General features: G+C 46.2%; 1 protein-coding gene across 4 annotated transcripts in view; it reads right to left on the reverse strand.

Annotated features, from left to right (window-relative positions):
- The window catches only part of Rab11fip3 (RAB11 family interacting protein 3), a 75,793-nt gene that overhangs the window by 10,717 nt on the left and 42,277 nt on the right, over window positions 1-22,799 (reverse strand). Inside the window, exons 4-8 of one of the 4 annotated variants that reach the window (XM_040748376.1) lie at window positions 15,781-15,992; window positions 13,356-13,505; window positions 11,708-11,842; window positions 8,885-8,920; window positions 4,352-4,445 (exon numbers count right to left, since the gene is read on the reverse strand). In XM_040748376.1, coding sequence (XP_040604310.1) covers window positions 4,352-4,445; window positions 8,885-8,920; window positions 11,708-11,842; window positions 13,356-13,505; window positions 15,781-15,992 — 627 coding nt within the window. The remainder of the gene's footprint in view (window positions 1-4,351; window positions 4,446-8,884; window positions 8,921-11,707; window positions 11,843-13,355; window positions 13,506-15,780; window positions 15,993-22,799) is intronic. The other 3 variants (XM_040748377.1, XM_040748378.1, XM_040748379.1) reach the window with 3 other exon arrangements.

A 22,799-nucleotide genomic window follows, 5' to 3' on the forward strand; every position in this document is an offset into this window, starting at 1 on the left:
GAAAGCCTTTGATAAAATACTTAAGAGTTTTACTATTATCCTTTCTCAAGTCCTTCCCCAGAGGGACCTGCAGCCTTTACAAGGGTAACTGTACATTGGGGAAAGGAAACAATCAGACTCTCCCGGGTCTGTTAGATATGGTTCTAAGTTGATGCTGTTTCCAGGATTCTCCAAGAAAAGTTGTGGCCTTCCAGTTAGAGAAGGGGCTTATGGAGGTCAAGTGATTAATGGAATTTTTCTGAAGTCTGATTCACAGCAGGTCCAGGGGGTCCTTGAACTCATCCTGTGGCTATTATCAGATGTTCCAGCAGACTCCAACGCCCTTAAATCAACAGACTAAGAAAGGAACAGCATTGTTAGAAGGGGTGATTGATCCAGACTACCAAGGGGAAACTGGATTCCTTTTCCACACTGGGGGTAAGAAGGATTATGTGTGGAGTGTAGGTGATTCTTTAGGGTGTCTGTCTCTTGGTGCTATGCCCTAGGATTAAAGTCAACTGGTAACTACAACACTATAACCCAGGCAGAATGACAAAGGGCAGGCACAGACCCTTCAGGAATGAAGGTATGGGTCACTCCTCCAGGAAAAGAGCCAAGACCTGCTGAGAGTGGAGGAAATAAAGAATGGGTAGTCCAGGAAGGTAGTTATAAATATCAGCTAAGGGCATGTGACCAGCTGAAGAAACAATTAACATTAGTGTTTCAGCCCTATTTTGTTAAGAATGTAGTTACACATATATTTATGGTTTCTTTCCTCAGTTTCTCTACCATGAAATATAAACATCACCTGGGCGATAGTGATACATGCCTTTAATCCCATCACTTGGGAGACAGAGGCAGGAGGATCTCTGTGAGTTTGAGACCAGCCTGGTCTACAGAAAGAGTCCCAGGACAGCCAGGGCTACGCAGAGAAACCCTGTCTCGAAAAAACAAACATAAAAAAAGAATGTTCCTTAAGGAATATTGCAATCTATTTGGGATTATAAGTGGGAGAGTTATATCATGTTAGATGTAACTACAACCTGGTTATTGTTTTTATCTGGAAATCAAGCATAACATGAGGAAATATGAATATATGTTAAATTGACAAGGGGTGAACTTGTGATGGCTATTTTTGGTTGTCAACTTGACTACATCTGGAATGAACTAAACCCCAAGTGGCTGAGTACACCTGTGAGGGATTTCTTTCTTTTTCTTAGGTTTTTCAAGACAGGGTTTATTTGTGTAACAGTCCTGGCTATCCTAGAACTTGCTTTGTAGACCAGGCTGGCCTCAAACTCCCAGAGATCCGCCTGCTTCTTCCTCCCAAGTGCTGGGATTAAAGGCGTGCACCACCACTGGAGATTTTTTTCTTAAATAAAACACCTAAATTGGGACACAGAAGAAGGGAACTTGCCCCCAGTCTCGACAGCAAATCCATTCCTTCAATAGCATCACAATCTACTTTTTCGGGATTCTGACTTTTACTAAAGACCAGATAAGACATCCAGACTTGTTGATTTAACAAGTACTGGATTCTTGGACCTTCCATTGGTAGATGAATTACAGACTGCAAACTATTCTAAGGGGGGAGGGGAATCATTCTATAAGTTCTGTTCCTTTGTAGAACCCTTATGGCTATTTTACAACGTGAGCTCTCAGCTGCTGCTCCAATGCCATGCCTGCCTGCCTGTTACCATGCTCCCTGCCATGATGGCAATGGACTCTTATCCCTTTGGAACTGTAAATCTCAAATAAACTCGTTCTTCTATAAGTTGCCTTGGTCATGGTTTTTTATCACAGTAATACTGTCAGGTCTAAAAGAAACTTAGTACAAATGGCTAACTGTGGTTCTACCAGCATACCAAAGTACCTGCTTCGGGCTGCTGGCCACGTTCAGTCTACTAGTTTCTCTCCTTGCTCTGCTCTTCCAGAGGCCTCTGATTGTTCTCTCTCTCTCTCTCTCTCTCTCTCTCTCTCTCTCTCTCTCTCTCTCTCTCTCTCTCTCTCTCCTATAATAAAAACCTTCTCAACCATACCTTGGAGCAGCCATGTCCTTATTTCATTCAAGTAGAAAAATAGGATAGAAGTTGGTATCAGGGGGTGGGATATTTCTGTTACAGGCCTGACTATGCTGGTTTTTTGGAAGACATTGGAACTTTGGACTCAAAATGCTGAATGCTATAAGCAGAGTTTAACCACCCGTCCTCGTAGGAGATTGGAAGAGAGAAATGCTGAGAACAACGTGGACTATGGAGGCCCAGCTGAACAAGTTTCAGAGGGAAACAATATTAGCAAGTAAACTAAAGATCATTTTTATGGTATTTTGGCAAAGAATGTGGCCAATCTTTATCCATACTCTAAGAATCTGTCCAAGGCTAAATAGAAAACTTAATAACTACTTGTTTTGGCAGAGGAGATTTCAAGATGACCTAATATTGACTCCATTGTGTGGTTATTAGCTATCACCCTTATGCAGGTCTATCGTGAAAAAAGCAAGCGGGCAAAAAGAAATACAAAGTGTACGGTTTGAAGAGGAAGAGAAAACCAGGAAACTTAATGTTACAGCCAGGGCTTGTGCTGAAAGAGGTAAGAAAGGCCTGATGAGAAATGGAATAAAGGGAGGAGTGACCTCAGAGCAAGACCCTCACACCCTACCCCAGCTATGATTCCAACTTGTAAAAAGGAAATGCCTGAGGACTTTTCTGCTACAAAGCAACAAGAAATGTAATGTGGCTTAAGGAGGCCAGGTTCCATCCCAACTTCATGCTTCTGGCTTTAGTTATAAAGGATATATGAGTAAAGCGATTATGGAATCTTACTCCAAGGTTAAAGAGAACAGCTGAGGCCAGACACATGGCAGGGAAGCTGTAAAAGTGAAGCCTGGATTCTGTTTAGAGACCCTAGGATGTTGAAGATGCCAAAGCCATGAGATGTCTGGCAAGCAGAGCTGCATGCAGGGAGTAGAACCAGCCCAGGAGAGAGAAGTATGTTGCAGTCAGGAAGGTTGGAAGGGTAGAATCATCTGAACCCTTTGACATTGGACACAGAGCTACAGGATTTGGAGCTTGCACTGCTAGGTGTTGGTCTTGCTTTGGTTCAGTATTTCCCCATTGTACCCCATCCCTCTATCTGGAATGGTAATGTATATTCTGTGCTAGTGCGTGCTGAAGTATATAATTCCCTTTTTGTGTTGATATGGGGTATGATTAAGAGAATACAGCTAGGTGGTAGTGGCACACGACTTTAATCCTAGCACTCAGAGGAAGAGACAGGCAGATCTGTGAATCCAAGGCTAGCCTGGTCTACAGAGTGAGTTCCAGGACAGCCAGAGCTACACAGAGAAACCCTGTTAGAAAAACAGAAAAAGAGAAAGGGAGAGGGAGGGAGGGAGAGAGACAGAGAGAGAGAGTTACCTTGAGACTCAGAGAGACTTTGAACCTTTAAATTATGTTAAGACTATGAAAGATGAAGGGACATTTGAAGATGGACTATATACATTTTGCATTATGATATGGCCACAAAACTATGGAGCCAAGGAGTGGAATGGGTGGTTTGAATGAGAATGGCTCCCATAGGTTCATATATTTGAATAGCTGGTCCCCAGCTGAAGGGATTGTTTGGGAAGGATTAGGAGGTGTGGTCTTGTTGAAGGAGGTGTGTCATTGGGGGCAGACTCTGTGTTTTCAAAAGCCCCACCCATTTCCAGTTAGCTCACACTGCCTCATGTTTGTTTCTCAAAATGTGAGCCCTCAGTTACGGCTCCAGTATCATGCTAGCTTGCCTGCTGCCATGCTCCTAGCCATGATGAAACTGTAAGCCCCAAGTAAACTGTCTCTGGAACCTCCTTGGTGTTCCCCTGAAATGACTCACATAAAGGAACTTGGTGCAATGTAATCCTAATAACTAATGGCAATCTGCTGAGATAGTTCACCGAGTAAAGCCACATGCTATCAAACCTTACAACCTAGGTTCCATCCCTGCAACCCACATGGTTGAAGGGGAGGACCACCTCAAATGTGGCATTAGTGCAACCATATACACACAACAGTAAATAAATATAATAAAATATTATGGCTCTGGTTTTGTTCTCCTCCTTGTGGCGTGCTCTGCCCAAATGCTATGAAATGCCCCTCTTTTATGACATAGGCATTGAGGGAACGAAGGCTGAACAAAGGATTTAAATAACTAGATGACATCATTGCCACTTCCACTGAGCTGTCCCAACAATATTCCTCAAGCGCCAAGAAGAGACCAGGTGTTCCCAAGCACCACCCACCACCTCACAGAGCACGGGACAGGCCTCAGGCCCTGTTGCGTTCTGGTGATACTGGTCATCACCTTGTCCCAGCTCTCAGCACATAACACCTACCTTGTCAGCAATATCCTCCTCTGGACACTCCACAGGCTCTGGAGGAGGGTCCTCCAGGGCCTCCATGGTCAGAGTCCCTGACTGGTGCAGATACCTACAGAAAAGAACCAATAGTAGAGGGAAGAATGGAAAAAAACAAATGATAAGCTCTTCTAACAAGAGTACTTCCAAGTCCCTCTGAAAGGCAGACATCAGCATCATGGAGCACATGCCCTCCCCAACTCCTGGGTAGTATTCTCCTGATCAAAAAAACAAGAAGGGGTGTCCCTGGGCCAGACAGCATTACCAAGGGGCTAGGAACAAGCAGATTGTGCTCTGTAGCTTGAGTCCTCCCAGCCCTCTTTGGAGCCTATCAGCACAACCTTTCCCCTGCCAGCTGAGGGGACAACAGGGTACTTTGGACCAGGGTGCAATAAAACACATCATTCCTCACCATGATATGAAATGATCTCACATCCACCAGAGGCCCATCAAATATTAATTTAGAATCTTGACTCCTGTGCAGTATACCTACATGTGTGTGATTTTTTTTCTTTTGAAATGCGGTCTTTCTTGCTATTCAACACAAACTGGCTTCAAACATGAAATCTTCCTGCTTTAGCTTCCTGATTGCTGCGGGCCACTGTTCCCAGCTCTACATGCATTTTATTTTTGTTCTGAGACACATCTTTCTGTGTTGATTGACTAGTCTGGAATTCGCCGTGTAGACCAGGCTGGCCTCAAATTCAGAGATTCACCTGCCTCTGCTAGGATTAAAGGTGTGTACCCAGCTTCCACCTTTGACACTTGGTTTCCAGTGAGCTCTCTGTGGTACTGAAAGTTTTGAGGGCACGGTGAACCAGGTGAGTCACTCTGGTGGAATTTAGTACAGATGAACTAGGGAAGAATCCAGGTGCAGTTCTCTGGGGCACCAGTGCCAGTGGTCAAGGCTAGACCCAGGCACCAGTACTGAAGTCTCATGGAACCCCAAGGACCTCTCACTGTGCTCTTGGCAGGGACCACGCCTCAGATGCAGATGCCTGGGCAGGTGTTCAGCAAATGGACACTGCTTGTGGTCCAGACTAACTTGCTTAGCTGTGGCAAGTCTAATTTAGCAGCAGTTCACGAACCTTTTAGGGCACTTGTACAGAAGTGGCAGTAAAGCTGTGTGTTGAGTTTGTCCCACACTTGGGGGTCAGCCTCTAAATTTGATGGCCTGATGGTCAGATCTGTGTGACCTTGAGAAAGCATTCAAGCTCACTGAGCCTTCTCTTTACGAAATGGGAAACAATCTACAGGCAAGTAAGGGGTTCCCTGCAAGTTTTCAACAAGGGTATTTTAGAGACAGCTTTGGTGAGGATTCAGCAGACTGAGGATTCAGCTGTGGCCACGCCACCTATCAGTGAATGGAGCTATTTCCTTTCTCACTGACTGAGCTTGCACATTTCCTTTTTTTTTTTTTCCTCATGATTATTTTAGGGGGAAAAGGAAGCAAGCTCCTTTAGCCTGGGACTATAAGCCTATGCACACTGGGAGAGCTTCTTTCTTCTAGAGCTTGCTATAGTGTTTCCTCAGATTCTCAAGAGGGTGCTGACCATTCTCAGTCAGTCACTGTTCTTCACCAGGACCTTGGCCTCAATTTCATGCCACTCCCCCGAAAAGAAACTGCCCACCCTAGACCCTAGAGGCCACCCTGGGCAGGGGTCAAGGCCTGGGCTTATGTAAGGTTAGGGAATATGCTGTCCCTGAGCACCCAGCATGTGGCCTCTTGGCGAAGCTGAGGCTGTCTAGAATGTGGAATGTGGCTTATTTAATCCCCACCAAGAAGAGTTCTTCCTTCAACTCCACTCAAGAACCCCAACAAGAGGGACATGAAGTTCTGGGACTCCTCAGATCCACATTTTGCCCAAGGGGTGGAAATCATGTCCCTGTTGTGAATCCCACTGGGCCAACTCTGTACTAGGTGCCTCAGGGAGAAGAGCCACTTCCATCAACAGGGACAGGGAGGTAACAGCTTCTTGGACACAGCCAGGCCACAGAGTCACAGCTGGACACTACAAAATGCCCATCTTAGTCACAATGCATAAAAGGTTAGACATCCTGTAACATGAATTATAGGACACCCATTCTGTGTTTCCAGAGAATTGTAGGGATAGAATTAAGGGCACAATGGCAGTGGATTAAAATCTGCATGTAAACCAGGAGGTGGTGGCGCACACTTTTAATTCCAGCACTTGGGTGGTAGAGGCCAACCTGGTCTACAGAATGAGTTCCAAGGCAGCCAGAGTTGTTACACAGAGAAACCCTGTCTCGGAAAACAAATGAACAAAAATCTGCATGTATGCTTTGACATTCTTCAGGTACACTACAGGATGTACTTTTGATTCATAAATTAACTATGAATATAGAAGTTGACTTTTGAAGCAACAAACACATCTGACAAGAAAAATACATTCTCAGAGACTATTTCTTTCTTTTTTAAGATTTATTTATTATGTGTTCTGCCTGCAGGCCAGAAGCTGCACCAGATCTCACAGATGGTAGTGAGCCACCATGTGGTTGCTGGGAATTGAACTCAGGACCTCTGGAAGAGCAGCCAGTGCTCTTAACCTCTGAACCATCTCTCAGAGACTATTTCAAAGGATCAAGCTTCACTGCCCAGCCTTCTCAAGCCATGGAGTTCCTCTGACCCTAGATTTTCTCTAGACAGAAAGCCTGACAGCTGCCCCTGGTCCTGTCAGAATCTTAGCAAGGGAGGCTGAGCTCACCTCTGACAGTTCCAGCCACTGCTTGTTCAGGAGGATGTGAGCAGGGCAGCCAAGCCATTCCTTGTGGAACTGTAACAATGTACAGCTGGGTGGCTATGGAGTTACTATGAGCTCAGTGTCCTTCTTGAAGAGGTGACAACCAGAGAAGGCTGAGTGCAGATACTGCCTGTTTCCCAAGCCGCCAGGGGGCCACTGCTCCAGGATGAGGGATGTGAAGGCACAGAAGTCAGATCTACTAGAGATGCTAGTAGCTAGCTTCCAGGTGAGAGGGTTCACTGTTACTTTGCTCCTCGTAATTAATGAGAAAGAGGGCTTACAACAAGACTCGTGAAATTTATTATCTTTTTCTTTACAAAAAATGATTTTGGGAGTTGAGCTCAAAGCCCATATGGTAGGCATGTATCCAACATTCCCAGAGCTTTAAAAAAAAAATGTTGAGATACACTCTAAGTTGAATCTCCTGCATCAGCCTCCCTAGTAGTTTTGAATACAGGCCTGCAGCACCAGAACCATCTAAAAGTCTCTTGAGAAGCAAAGAAAACATCTTCAAAGCTTCCACAGAGAGAAAAGTCTTAAAGAAACAAAGAAGTTAGACTTAGTAACAACTCCAGGACCAAAGGGTGTGACCAATGACTCCAGAAAAATCTGGAAAATTCACAACCTTGATCCAAACCAACCAGAGGAGACTCCCACCTAAGGTCTTGAATTTTATCCCCTGTTCCTTCCCTTCTCAGGGAGCCACAGGAGGATATGCAAATCAAAAAGAGGTAAGGCAGGAGAAGGAGGCTGGGGCTGGGAACTGGATGACTCAATCTCGGAAAGAAAGAACTCACAGGGTGTGGGGAGACATGCAAGAACCTTAGCCAGGAGATGCCCTATGCAAACCAGGAGGATGATCCCCACATCCCCAAGAGACGGCTGGGCAGTGAAGACAGCCTAGAGATTCAGAAGACAAGGAAGAGCATGAAGGTGATCACCGACTCAGCTTCTTAGGGAGGAAACAGAGTACTGCCTGAGCCTGGCCATACGGAGGGCATCAGCATGCTAAACCTGAACACTAACTTCAGTGAAGACTGTCCAGGAGTCAACCAGAGGGCAGAAGCACAACTCACCTTTTGTAGCAGGAAGCTGACAGCAGCCAAACTCCAAAAACAAAAGCTGGCCTTTAAGACTCTAGCAAGGCCAGACAGTGGTGGTGCACGCCTTTAATACCAGCACTTGGGAGGCAGAGGCAGGTGTATCTCTGAGTTCGAGGCTGTCTGTAGCCTGGTCTACAGAGTAAGTTCTGCAACAGCCAGGGCTATATAGAGAGACTCTGTCTTGAAAAGAAAAAGCAAAAAAAAAAGAAAAAAAAAAGAAAAAACAAAAACAAAAAACCAATACTCTAGGAAGACCATTCCCACCACTACCCTCTCTCCTCTCTCCTTTCCATGTGAGTCACTGGGCTGACAAGACCATATAGGTGGGCAGCTGGCCACCCAGAGTCAATTCTAAGAGACTGACTCCTAGAGCAGACACAGGGAAACTGTAGCCCATGGAAGCCCTTACAGGAAGTATGTAAGGGCAGAGGAGACGCCAGAAGCCTCAGGTCTATATCTAACTGCAGCCCTAGAAATCCCTTCCGCAACCTCTCCCCTCAACTGCTTTCTATCCCAAAATATGGAATACAACTTGAAAGTTTGAATTAAAAAAAACCTGGAAAAGAATATTTTGTAAATGTTTTTCAGAAACTATGACTACTAGAGTATTTTGTAAGATTTCAGCAAGTGATCGAGGCTCTGCCTACCTTGCCACCTTCCTGCTGGAGAGCCGCTTAGCTGGGCTGTGCAAAAACCAAACAAACAGGAAAATAGTGTCAGGGAGCAGACCGAAGGGCAAGAGGAAACAGGAAGCTTGGGCTGGGGAGATATCAGGGCACAGGCATGCATCCCCTTGTCCCAGACAAGCCGCATGCACAGTCAGAGAGCATGCACAGAGCTTCACCAGATCTCATCATTCCATCCCTAAGACCTCAAAAGAAAATAAGCAGGCTACAGTACCAACCAAGCCCAATGCCTAAACCCACAGCTGACAGCACGTGGATCCACATCATTGACTACTGTCATGTTCCCCAGTCCTTCCAAAGCCATTACCCCAGTTGACGGGCTATCGAACAGGTCCTCCTATGATAGGAGGGCCTGTAATCGCTTTTGTTTGGGTCCTGACCCTTCACATTCCAAATACTATATGGTGAGGATTTAGAGACCCTTCCTGGAGCCATCCCAGACCAATAACATGGACCACCTACAGCAGCAAGAGCAGGCCCAACATGCATCTTCTGGCTCTGAGGCCAATTAGAGCATGGCCTGTGTTCAGGCACAGGGGCCACCTGTCTTGGCTCGCAGCAGGTTCACCAGCTTCCTTCCCCTTTTTCAAGGGCAGGCAAGCAATCTACTTGGAATGTCATTCCTTTATTACTTCAAGTGGGTACAAAATCATACTTTGAAGGTGCTCTGGGAAGTTCACTGCTGGGATGCATTTTCATTTGTGATGCTACATTCTGCCAATAGAGGGCATTGGAGAGCTGGAGCTGATAGCACAGCACCTAAAGATGTCTTTGCCACACCGTTTCCACAGGGCTGCCCGCTGCTGAAGGGCACAGATCCTCTCCTGGATGGGTAGTGGGATTTGGATCCCTTGGGTGGTCCTTGCTATTTGTGACTCCTCAGAACTCTTGACGTACACTGGCAGCACCTTATGTAACTACCCTCACAGCTCAGGTCCCTCTGCAGCTACTGTATGGCTCCCTCTCCTGGCTGGACTCCTGAGTAGCACTGTGCATTTTAGTACAGATCTGCTTTTATCTTCCTATCATGGACACTCTGCACATTAAGAACCGACTGCTCCATCTACCTGTCATCCTCAGGACTAGCAAACCCTGCAATGGTTTACAGTTTTGAAGATATATGAGTAAATAAGACTTCTTGGTTTCTATAAAATGCATTGTTTTTACAGATGCTCCCAGGTACCCAAAGAACACAACAGCTACAGGACTGAGACATAATGTAAACCCTACTGTTATATGGTAGTCCATAAAACTTATCCTGAGGAAATCCATGCAGGCCAGGGGGTACAAATCAGCTCTCACTATTGGGATACTAGTACTTGACAGCTGTGTCCTAAATTAAAAGTGTACACTTAGGCAGAACCTTTTAGGGTGAGAGACACAACCCAGGCATGCTGAGCCACATACTAGCCTGAACTCTGCCCCACAAGACCTAACTGGAATAATCATCGCCATCTTAGAGGCAGGCTTTTAGGACAGCAAAATCTTCAGTGATGGAGACAACACACACATCTTGAAATCACACCTGCTCATCAGTAGGAGGACGGTTCACCAACAGGAAGAACACAGCTGGCACCGTCAGTCCCCAACACTCAACACATAGCAGGTGAAAGCTGTGTCCTCTACAATGGAAGCCACCATGATTTCTGGAATCACCAGAGACCAGATTTTTCCCCCCAAGTCTTAAAGAGACACATCCTCAAAGGATACTTCTGGCTTCTACCAATGTGATCAGAACCCCACCAGGTTCCCTCTGATCTTTCCCAACTGACCAAGATGCTACTTCACTGGGTGTTGGCTAAAGGCCTCTAGCTTTGTGATGCTGCATGAAAACAAGACAAGAAAGATAACATGTCAAGGGTACCAGGATGGGAGCTGGAACAGGACAGCTGTAGATGTACCTTGTCTAATGTCCTGAAATGGCAGGGCAGACAAGGTGCAGCCTCTAACAGACTTCCAAGCATGCTGCACTACAGGGATGATCTATCTTCCTTTCTGCCACAACGCTTGTGTGATCACCTGCCACCTCTGCTTAGCAGGGGGTGCCAGCCACAGCTTCACATGCAGCCCATCTCTTCTGCAGACCTTCTTCTTCAACACCCCGTCTCCTGACACCAAGGACTCATCCCTCTACACACTGAGCCAATGGGATGTCGGGGGCAGGCTGACACGAACAAAGAACCCAAAGATGTTTCCTATGAGTTTGTGAAGCTGCAAGGAACCACCTGGTTCTACAGGGACTGCTCACTGAGATGCCCCCCCCCAAAGGACAGAGATGAGTAATGCACAGGCGAGAAGGAAACAGGAGGGCAGGCAAAGGAGCAGCATGCAGGGCATGTAAGAGCAAAGCAGCCATGTCAAGTCATCTGCATTTGAATGGACAGCCACCCTACAGAACAGAAGGTCCCTGAGCACAGGTGATCATGACTAACCTAGCATTCCAGAAAACTACTTATAAACTAGTTTTCAAAAAAAAACGTTTTTACATTTCCCAGCTCTGCCTCCCAAGACTCAGTTGAAGAAAATTTTGGTAAAATGCTGGAGTATCCTCTTTCACATGTTAGGTTTCCCCCTTCAGGGACAGCAGCCAACAAGGCTGCCACATGCATAAAGGAGAAGACACATAAGCAGCAAGCTAGATCAAGGCATGCAGTAGGGTCCGCAGGAAGAGTCCCATGGTCTGAGTGCCTTGCTAGACTAGGTGACCAGAGCAAGAGCACATAGGGAGCACTGGAGTGGGAGTCTCCCTGGGAGCACAGAGCAAGACCAGGCCCTCCATGTTACCTATTCATCTCAAGATCAGTCAGGCGGGCAGAAAGATCTTCAAGGCGGTTGATCTGTTTGTGGCACTGGCTACAGTAAAACTCAAAGACCTCATCAGTGAGGACGTTGTGCAGCTTTGAGGCAAGAGGGTTGGAGCTAGAAAGACAGAGGGCCAGTCAGGAGAGAGGAGGCCAGACATAAGGTGGAGGAGGGAGGGACAGGTGCGGAACAGAAGTAGAGGAAGGGAACAAATGGTCCAGGGTGCTGGCTGTGCTCTGAGGACTACCATAAGCCCTTCCTCACATCACCCAAGGAGCCTGGATATCCACCACCTGGAGCAGTCAGGACTGCCATACATTTCTCCATGCTAGGCAGTGTACAAAACTAGGCAGTGAGAGCTGTAACACAAAATTCTCTTTAACAGAAAGGTAAGTGCACACACAGCTTTCTCCCCTGCAGAAATCACATGAATGTGACAGCAAAGTGTGTCTCCAGGGGGAGTTTATTTACTAGGTTTTTGTTGTCATTTTGGGACTGTCTTGCTGTCTCAAAAAACCAAAAGGTACATTGGCAGATTTGTGCTTTTGAGATCTGTGTCAAAAACTCAGAATTCTGTCTAGCCTTCTGGGAATGTTAGCTGAACTCCTGTGATTCTAACTCAACAAACTCTTAGTACAGTGGTGGACCATGACACATCTGTTCCTGGGCATGAGGTCAGGGAAGGAACCACAGGCTGTGGAAAACTAACCTGGAAGTTCAATTTAAAGAAGGGTAGAAAGGAATACATAAAAATGTAGCAGGAAAATTACACTTTAGATTGGAAACACCAGTTGGAGATGGGGCAAACTGCAAAAACAGGAGAGAATGCCACAGCCCAATAGACATGGATGCAGAAATGGCAAATTCTGGAACAAGCCCTTTACCTACAATTCAAAGTCCCTAGGACTGTCCCCAGGGGGGTCGTGCACCCAGGACGCACTCAGAGATCCCTCTTCAACGCCATGCCATTTTCAGTGGTATATGAACAAGAGGGGCTCATGCCTGGCCTCCAGAAAGCCCGCTAGCATTGGTCCACTTTCTGTGCTGCCATGTTAACCAGGCTCAAGTAAACAAAATCAGGAACCAGAAAGCAAAAGGGAGATGTGGTCAGTGTTGAAGAGCTGGCCAGCTAGGCCTGGGCTCCACGGAGAAGCAGTGGTTTCCTCACACTGAGTGCTCAGGAGGGGCTACCCAGGTGGTCAGTCAAAACCAGTCAGGTGTGCACACAAATCAAGTCACCTGAGGCACAACTCAGGGAAAGCAAGTGTCTTGTCTATTAGATGCCATAGTTTGATTAACTCAGAGCTAGAACTTTTCAGAAAATCTTGGGGGGATATCAGGACATGGAAAAGCCTGGTTTATGATTCTAGAGTGTCCCTCAAAGTCAGCCACTGGCCATGAAGTGACCAGTGACAGCAGTTTAGGGCTGCAGTGGCTCAGCATATGCTGTAAGGTCTGCAGGGTACAGACGAGACGGGGTGCAGCTAGTCTTCACTCTGGGACACACTCAGTACTCCTCACCATGGCGCGCAACTACATAGAAGCAGATAAACAGCACAGGACCCCACAGAGAGGTTTCCCGTAAGTATGCATGGAGAGGGAGTGGACCACGCGTAGTGCAGGGTGTCACCTGGGGCTGAGGAAAGAAGAGTCCCCGCAATCCAGCTCGCCATTACAGAGGGCCTCCGGGGACGGCTCTGCCTCACTGCCCTCACCGTAATCTTCAAAATGCTCCTCACTGCCAATCACCATGACCACAGCCTGGCTGTGAGGGTGGGTTCTACAAAAGACAGACAGAGGCAATTCTGAGTCACCACCATAGGCATCTGACGGGATGCATACTATTCAATAAGCCATAAGCCTGAGTCCGTATCGTCTGAGGAGCCACACTGCTAAAACGAAACAGAACAGAACCAGAAACAGGTGAAATTGGTTAGTAATTGTGCTACTTTTTAATAACAGATATAAAATGGCATCACTTCAAAGAAGCTGTTTCTGGGAGAAGGGAGACAGTAAAGTGACAGACAATGCTAAGGACAACCAGTAGGGTCAGGAGGGCCTAGGCCCTTTGGCTGACCACAGTGCTCCAACAGGGTTGCAATTTCCAGTTTGACACCCATGGAACTCACATACATAGCCAGTCTTAGCAGAGGCCACATCATTGAAGGCCAGGCAGTGGTGGCGCACGCCTTTAATCCCAGCACTTGGGAGACAGAAGCAGGCAGATCTCTGTGAGCTGGAGACCAGTCTGGTCTACAAGAGCTAGTTCCAGAGAAACCCTGTCTCAAAAAAACCAAACAATTCATAAGTTATTTTTGCTAGTGCTGGGTCTAGAACCTAGGACTTATGTGTACATTAAGCCATAGCACAGCCCAACAGTTTTAAATAAATAACTTACAACAGTATACTATTATACTTTTAAAGTGTTTTCTTGTCATGTTTGCTGTTGTTTTGTTTTTGTTTTGAGACAAGAGTCTCATTGTCGCTCTTGGCTGACCTCCAACTTACTGTGTAAACCAGGCTGGCTTCAAACTCACATATCTGTCTCTGAATCTTGAATGCTGCCATTAAAGGTGTGTACTGCCACACCTGTCAACGTTTAAGTTTTTAGTGATATATTTATTTATTATTTACTATGTCCATACGTGGTCAATGCAGGGTATCACAAAGATATGTGAATACTATGTCCTCTAGCCCTGATGTCAAAATTGTGCAGTGGTGGCGCACACCCTTTTTTTTTTTTTTTTTTTTTTTTTTTTGGTTTTTACGAGACAGGGTTTCTCTGTATTGTTTTGGAGGCTATCGGTCCAGCCACCACCGCTTGGCCGTGGTGCACACCTTTAATCCCAGCACTTGGGAAGCAGATGCAGGCAGGATCTCCGTGACTCCAAAGCCAGCCTGATCTGCATAGTGAGCTTCATGACAGCCAGAGCCACATAGTGAGACCCTATTTTAAAAAACAATTTTGCGGCCAGGTGGTGATGGCGGCGCATGCCTTTAATCCCAGCACTTGAGAGGCAGAAGTAGATGGATCTCTGAATTCAAGGTCAGCCTGGTCTACAGAGTAAGTTACAGGGCAGCCCTGTCTCACAAAACAATAACAATAACAACAATAATAATTTTTAAAACGTGCTAATGGGCTGGAGATACTGTTCAGTTGTTAGGAGTGCTTCTGAAGATGATGAGCATTAGCGTCCAGGCTGGAGAGCTGCTCAGAGTACTGACTGCAGTCCCAGAGGGTACACAGGGCAGTTCACAACTGTCTGCAACTCCAGTCCCAAGAAGCCTATATTTCTGGCCTTTGCAGGCACCTTCACTCACATACACATACTGGCAAACAAACACACATTTATATAATCAAAATAATAAAAACTAACTTGTTTTTAAAGAGCTTGTGTAGCACACACAAAGTTAGAACTGACCCCTGACACTGCATAAAAGCCGTCCTGGTGGTACACACCATCACTTGAGAAAGATCAGAAGCACAGTATCATCCTTGCCCATATAGCAAGTTCAAGGCCAGCCTAGGGAATATTTTGTTTTGTTTTTCGTTTTTCAAGATAGGGTTTCTCTGTGGAACAGTCCTGACTGTCCTGGAACTCATTTGTAGACCAGGCTGGCCTTGAACTCACAGAGATTCACCTGTCTCTGCCTCCCAAGTGCTGGGACTAAAGGTGTGTGCCACTATCGCCTGGCTATATGAGACTTTATTTAAAACAAACAAACAAACAAAAAACCCTGTGCTTACAAATCTCAGAAGACTGAGTTAAGGTTTATCTCTTATAATTTCCCTGTCTCTACAGCCAGATCCGGTAGAACATTAAATCCAGGAGTGTCCTAGCAGGAGAAGCAATCAGTTGGCTGGAAACTAGACAGGTGCAGCTCCACAGAGACAGTAGGAAGCTACACATGGCCCAGACTGTTCTACCATTGCAGAAAGCATAGTCTAGGGAATCCACAAGACACACAGACATGTAGATACACACACAGAGACACATGCACACGCGCGCGCGCGCACACACACACACACACACACACAGAGCATGGGTACAGACCTGCCTGGGAGCAACAGCAATGCACCATGGTCAGGCTCCTCCATTGTGTCTAGGCACTCTGAGGGCACAGCTGAGCCACCAGCACTATCAGCGTCCCCTTCAGGCTGAAGCTCAGGGTGCACCAGGGTGCTGGTGTCTTCGTCTGTGAAGGTTTCACACTCACTGTAGGTGCTCTCAGACCCCATATATGCACTGTCTGTCACCTCGTTGGCCTAGGAAAGAAAACCAACCGTTAGATTGAGCAGCCATGAAGGCCACATGGCATAGAGGGCATGGCACCAGCAAAAATAACAACCACATCCCTAACCCTTGGGTGTTATCTTATAAATCAGGACTCGGTATAAGCGTGTTCACGCAGACTACACACAGGGCCTCTCAGGTGTCCTATCTGTTCTGCCATTTAGCTGCACCCTCAGTCCTTTGTTTATAAAATGCCAAAGAAAAGACAAAAATATGCACCAAGACAGGCATGGTGGAGCCACGCATACCCCTGGCACACAGAAGGCAGGGCAGGAAGACCAGTCTGGGCTAACAGAGAAACCGTCTCAAGAACAAATGTTGAGTCATTTTAAAAATCAATTAAATAATAATACATCTAGAAGATACAAAGCACCCAGAATCACAAATATTCCCAACAGAACCATCTGTTTTGTGGTTTTCAGCGTATTACTTAGAGTCAAGGAGTTAATATACAACAGTGTAAGACTGTGCCTTTAAAATTAAGGCATCACCGGTTGGGAGAATGGCTCAGTGAGGAAAGGCACCATCCATCAAGCCTAATGATCTGAATTCAATCCCCAAAACCCAACAAACAAGGTAGGAGAAAAGTGACTCCCAAAATTGTCCCTTGACCTCCACAAACACACTGTGACACCCCCTCATAAACACACATAAAATTAATATCAATAAAAATGTAATAAAGATCAAATTAAGATATCATCCACTCAGGAGGCAGAGACGGCAGAGTTCGAGGCCAGCCTGGTCTACAGAGTGAGTTCTAGTGAAGATATAACTTCTAATACTTATTAGTCAATCATCTATCCAACTATTATAGTTCAGTGTCTGTTTTCCCAATTATACCTGTTTTCTCCTATGGACAGAACACAGCATAGGGCTCAACTTATGGCAGACAGAGTTTAAATAATATTAATGAACAAAAGAAGGATAAAAGGGCATTTTCTATTTATAAGTTCAATTTTAATTACAGCAAAGTTGCAATTCTCTGACATTTCATATTCAGAAGATTCTGAGGTTAACAATGTATAAATAGGATTTCAGAAAACTTGCAGTTCTAGCAGGAAAAAGATGCCCTTTGTCCCCGAGGTCTGGTGTTCCAAGGAGTGTGAGTGAGGCACAGGAGCAACAGCATCCCCCCCTGAGCCAGTAGACATCCCAGAAGACCTGAGCCTCTAGGCTGATGAGAAGCCAGCTCCAGTCTTGACCACCACTAACAGCATGTGACCGGAGCTTCAATCACTAAGGGAGCTGTAAGGATGCATCTTAAGGATTCCAGTGGATGACATGAGTGGGGACTTTTTTTGTTTGTTTGTTTTGCTTTTGTTTTTTGAAACAGGGTTTCTCTGTGTAACAGCCCTAGCTGTCCTGGAACTCACTCTCTAGAGCAGGCTGGCCTCGAACTCACAGAGATAGGCCTGCTTCTGCCTCCCAAGTACTGGGATTAAAGGAGTGTGCCACGACTGCCTGGTCGGGGGACACTACTTACAGCAAGGAGGAAAACAAGACTGCAGAGTACAAGCCTCCAGAAGGTACAAAATTCATCAGTACCAAGTAATTTGTAGAAAGCAGTCAAGTCAAAAATCTAAAAGCAAAGCTAGACGATGGTGGTACACACATTTAATTCTAGCACCCAAGAGACAGAAACAGGCAATTCTCAGCCAGGCAGTGGTGGCGCATGCATTTAATCCCAACACTCGGGAGGAAGAGGCAGGCAGATCTGTGAGTTCAAGACCAGCCCGTTCTACAAGACCTAGTTCCAGGACAGCCTCCAAAGACACAGAGGAACCCTGTCTCGAAAAACCAAAAAAAAAAAAAAAAAGAAAAGAAAGAAAGAGGCAATTCTCTATGAGTTCAAGGCCAAGGCCAGCATGGTCTACAAAGCTACCAAGGAGATAGAGTAAGACCCCGTCTTTAGAGGAAAAAACCCAAATGAGAATGACCTTTGTGACCCAGCGATGGTTTACCCATGCACCTAAGCAGCAGTCCCCTGAATGAGGCAGGCCAGGACTCCATCCACTGTCCGAGGCCTGTCCTACAGGAGATGGTGGACCAACAGGACACCTTGCTATACAGACTTCTGAGGGGAGGCTGACAGTCACTTACTCAGGCACTAAGAAAATCCTGCAGATTTCCAAGAAGAATAAAAACAAAGACTGCACATGGCTCATTAGCAGTAAGAAGGGAGCTGACCCATGAGCTGGCCAGCAAGGCTCCAACACTGACAGGCAGGGCCTTCCGAAGACCTCAGAGTAGGTTGCTGCTTATAACAGAAAGTCACCTTGAGGTAACTTTACTTCTATGAATGTTTTGCCTTCATGCATACATCTGCACAACATGTATGGTTGTTGGTTTTCCTAGAAGATGGTTATAGGCTACCAAATGAGTGCCGAGAATTGAACAGAGATCTGAAGCAAGAGCGACAAGTGCTCCTGACTGCTGAGTCATCCCCGCCTCCCCGCCTCCCCTCCTCCCCCCCACCAGGGTTTCTTTGTTTAACAGCCCTAGCTGCCCTGGAACTTGCTCTTTAGAGCAGAGCTGGCAGGCTGGCCTCAAACTCACAGAGATCCACCACCTGTCTGGCTCCCAAGTGCTGGGATGCTGGGATTAAAGGCGTATGCCAACACCACCTGGGTTTTTAATTATTTTTTTAATTGATTTATGAGTGCTCTGCATATATACACCTGCAGGCCAGAAGAGGGCATCATATTCTATAGATGGCTGTGAGCTACCATGTGGGCACTGGGAATTGAACTCAGGTCCTCAGGTCCTCTGAAGGACAGCCAGTGCTCTTAACCACTGAGCCATCTCTCCAGCCCTTGAGGCAGCTTTTTAAAAAGCCAACCTAAAGAGGGGTTTTTTTTTTTGCAGGTTTTTTTTTCTCATATTGCTTTGTTTGTATATACATATTTTTTATCTTATTGGCCTTTTGCTTGTATATTATGGTTTCTGATTTTGTGGATTTTGGTTTTGTCTGTATGTGTGCCTCAGGGTGTGTATTTCTGTGCTTTTTCATTTTTTTTTTGTTTGTTTGTGTTTTGTTTTCTAAAAAAAGAAAGACAGAAAGAAGACCTGGAGTTGGATGGGGAGGGAAATGGAGAGGATCTGGGAGGAGATGGGGGAGGAAACCATGATCAGAATATATTACATGAATTTTCAGTTAAAAAATAAAAATATCCACAAGTGGTGGTGGCACATGCCTTTAATCCCAGCACAGATCTCTGAGTTCTAAGCCAGCCTGCTCTCAAAACAAAACAAAACTCAGATGACTCATCTAGTAAAGGCACTTGCCATCAAGCCTAATGACTGGAGTTTGATCCCCAGGACCCAAGTGGTGACCTCCATACCTGCACTGTAGAATGCATACCCCCCATTAATGTATTGATTTGGTTTTTTTTTAAGCCAACCCCAGAGTACATACACCAGGTGCTCACTGCCATGGCTTTCCAGCACGGTTCAGACACTTGGAATAAGTGTACCAAGTTCTCAGTGCAGTCAACACATTTCCTCCTGGGATGGAAAGAGTCCAAAGGCTAGAGTCTACTCCTCACATGGGGTTCTCATGATGCTGAGGGTGGTGTCCATGGGAGCACGGGCCAAGGATGGCACCTTCCTTGGAGTTCAGGCAGAGTATTAGAACAGAATCAACTCTACCAACATGAGAGCAAAGAGGCAATGTGAGCGTCTCCATCTGTACCACAGATCCTGGAGGGAGACTGTCCGGCACATTTTCAACTCATTTCTAAAGGAGCAGTCCCATCTGCAGCACCGTGGAGTAACTCAGAGCTTCAGTCACTGAGAGGGGGACGTGGTTCATGTGTAAACTTCAAAGTAAACAAATAAGGTCAAGAGGTCCCATCCCCAAACGCTGTAAAAAGCACTCAGGGTTCTCTGTGGGATGTGGGACACAAACAGGAAGGCTCAGATTGCTAAGAGTCTACCAGATGCAAGTTAGCCACAAAGAAAGAAGACCCAGACTCTGAGGTGCTGGGAGGACAGGGGCCCAACTCAGTTCCTACCCCCTGCCAGCTTCTGAGACTCTGGTCTTTGCCAGGCACTACCGTACAAGGGGCCCTGCAGCAAATCTGTCTCCCCAAGGCCCTCCAACACAGGCACAAAACCCACCTCGGAGCACAGTTGTACTGCACAGTTCATGACACACAGCAGCACAGTACACAGCCTCACCCACTGGGCTACGTCTACCAGCCAGTTAGGATCTAGCTTTGCCCAGAAGACATCAGCTCTATATTATCAACTTCTAAAATTTTTACATACTACCAAAGTAAAGATGAACTCACTTTAAAATCAAAGTGCCTTTTAAAAAAAAATGTCCCAAGGTGCTATTACATTCACTATGTAAGACACCAAGAAACAGATGAGATCCTTCTTAGTTCAGGCTATCAAGTATGGCTAACACTGTCTGGCAGCTCCATAGTCCAGGCTATGGCTCCTCCCTCCACAAGACTTTCTCTCCACAGAAACAGAATTCGGGCACAATCCAGGCACAGCACACTCTCAGGTCTCTCCTTACCCTCAGATGATGGCCAAGTACCTTCACAGGCCTGTCTCTGAGCCCAGGCTCTGGGAAGGGGGTGTTGCTGGAGATGAACACCTCATCATGTGTCCCTGCTCACCAAGTCGTTGGCTTCTCTTCACCAGCCATGCTGGTGTTCCTGAAAAATCCATGTGCCCATCTGAAGGCACATCACCTCAGAGAAAGTTTAACCTGCTCCTAGACACGCTCCACTAGGCTGCTGCTGGACGGGTGGCGAGAAGCAAAGTCCAGGAAGTGTCCTTGCTGGCCTTAACCAATAGGCAGGGAACAAAGCACAGCAGTCTGTTGTACACTTTAGCCTTCCTGATAACAGTCTATACAAAAGACAGTCTCAGCACGAGAGTGGTCATCCCAGCTCCCAGCAGTGGGAGAGGAGGGAGGTACACAGAGAGCACGCCAGGACAGTTCTGGAACACCCTTATCATTTGGTCCTGCTTGTTCTCTGGGTGGCTTCCTCACTGCCCTTCCAGAAACCCTGATAAGTGGCCTCTATCCACCTGTCCTCCCTCAGTCCGCTCAGATTCTTGAACAATGAGCTTTCTTCTCACCAGCAACTTAACTCAGCTCCCTAATTCTTCCCCCTCATGTAATAGTTTCCTGTCAGCTAAACACCCAAGGGGTCCCATGGAAGGCGGTAGTAGGAGCTAGGACAGCTAGTAGGAGGCCCTAACAGGAAGCTCTCATGAGCAAGCAATGCCTCATGTACTCCTGCCCACATGTGCTTACACACATCAAGTTCCGCCTTGATGGGGTCTAACAAGAACTATTCTCAGCAAGCCAGTAAACGGCTAACATTTCTCTCTAAGTACCAAATACAGCATCTGGCTTTGACACATAGATTCTCCACTTTAAAAAGATGTTAGAAGCTGGGATCTCAGCACTTGGGAGGCAAAGGCGGGTGGATCTCTGTGAGTTCAAGACCAGTTTGGTCTATACAGCAAGTTCTAGGACAGCAAGGTCTATGGAGAGAAACCCTGTCTCGGAAAACTAACAAACCAACAAAAAGATGTTTGACATTTTTTGGTTCTTTTGTTTATGTTTGCTTGTTTGTTGAAACAGGGTCTCACAAGGTAGTTCTGGCTATCTTGGGACTTGCAGTATGGACCAGGCTGGCTTTAAACTCAGAGATCAGTTTGTCTCTGTCTCTCGAGTGCTGGGATGAAAGGAGTGAGCCATCACATCTGGTGACACCTTTTTTAAATACAGGGTATCATAAAGTCTAGTCTGGCCTTGAACTCACAATGTCACCAAAGATTACCTGAATTTCTGGTCCTCCTGCTTCCACCTCCTAAGCACTAGGATTATAGCCTGCACCACCATGCCTAGCTGTTTTGTTTTAAAGAGCAAATTCTCTGTAAGCTCATAGCAGTATTTAGTTCTGAAAGCTATACCTGCAAGCCTGAAAAGTAAGACAAGAAACATGAGCGCAGCTGAGAAGAGCAGGTCTGAGAGTGTAGCTCAGAGACACCAGAAAGGCAGAAACACAACTATGCAAAACCCAGGGGCAGCCGGGGCAAGTGGGGCACGGCAGAGCACAGGGGACTTGTGAATGGGAAACAACGGTCTGTGGTGCTGTCACAGGAACATGTCTTCATGTGTACCCTGAGAGTGTTGGTCAACAAAGGAGCCTCAGCTGTGGCCCACCAGTGGGAGCGTGCTTGTAACGGGAACTCTATAGCAAGGCATCACACGGAAATCTTCTGTACTATTTGGTCTATGTACTGAAAACTCAAAACCTTCAAAAACCGAAATCCTTCAGTTTTTTTTAAAAACAAAAAGCCAGGCGTTGGTGGCGCACGCCTTTAATCCCAGCACTCGGGAGGCAGAGGCAGGCGGATTTCTGTGAGTTCGAGACCAGCCTGTCTACAGAGCGAGTTCCAGGACAGCCTCCAAAGCCACAGAGAAACCCTGTCTCGAAAAACCAAAAAGAAAAAAAAAAAAAGTAAACAAAAATGTAGAAATGTTTCTTCCATCTAAAATAGAAATTAGAGTGCTAAGAGAGAAGGCTCAGTGGTTAGGCATGATTACTGCTCTTCTACAAAACACAGTTTGATTCTCAGAATCCACACTGCAGGGCTTACAACTGCCTTTAGTTCAGCTCCAGGGACACCAATGCCTCTGGCCTCCATAGGCATCTGCACTCATGTGCACTTACTCAAACACATACACACACATGATTAAAAATGTCTTTAAAAGAAATTAGGATTACAATAGCCTGACTTCTGTTTTA

Source organism: Mesocricetus auratus, unplaced genomic scaffold, assembly GCF_017639785.1.
Source record: "Mesocricetus auratus isolate SY011 unplaced genomic scaffold, BCM_Maur_2.0 Super-Scaffold_100007, whole genome shotgun sequence".
NCBI classification, from domain to species: Eukaryota; Metazoa; Chordata; class Mammalia; order Rodentia; family Cricetidae; genus Mesocricetus; species Mesocricetus auratus.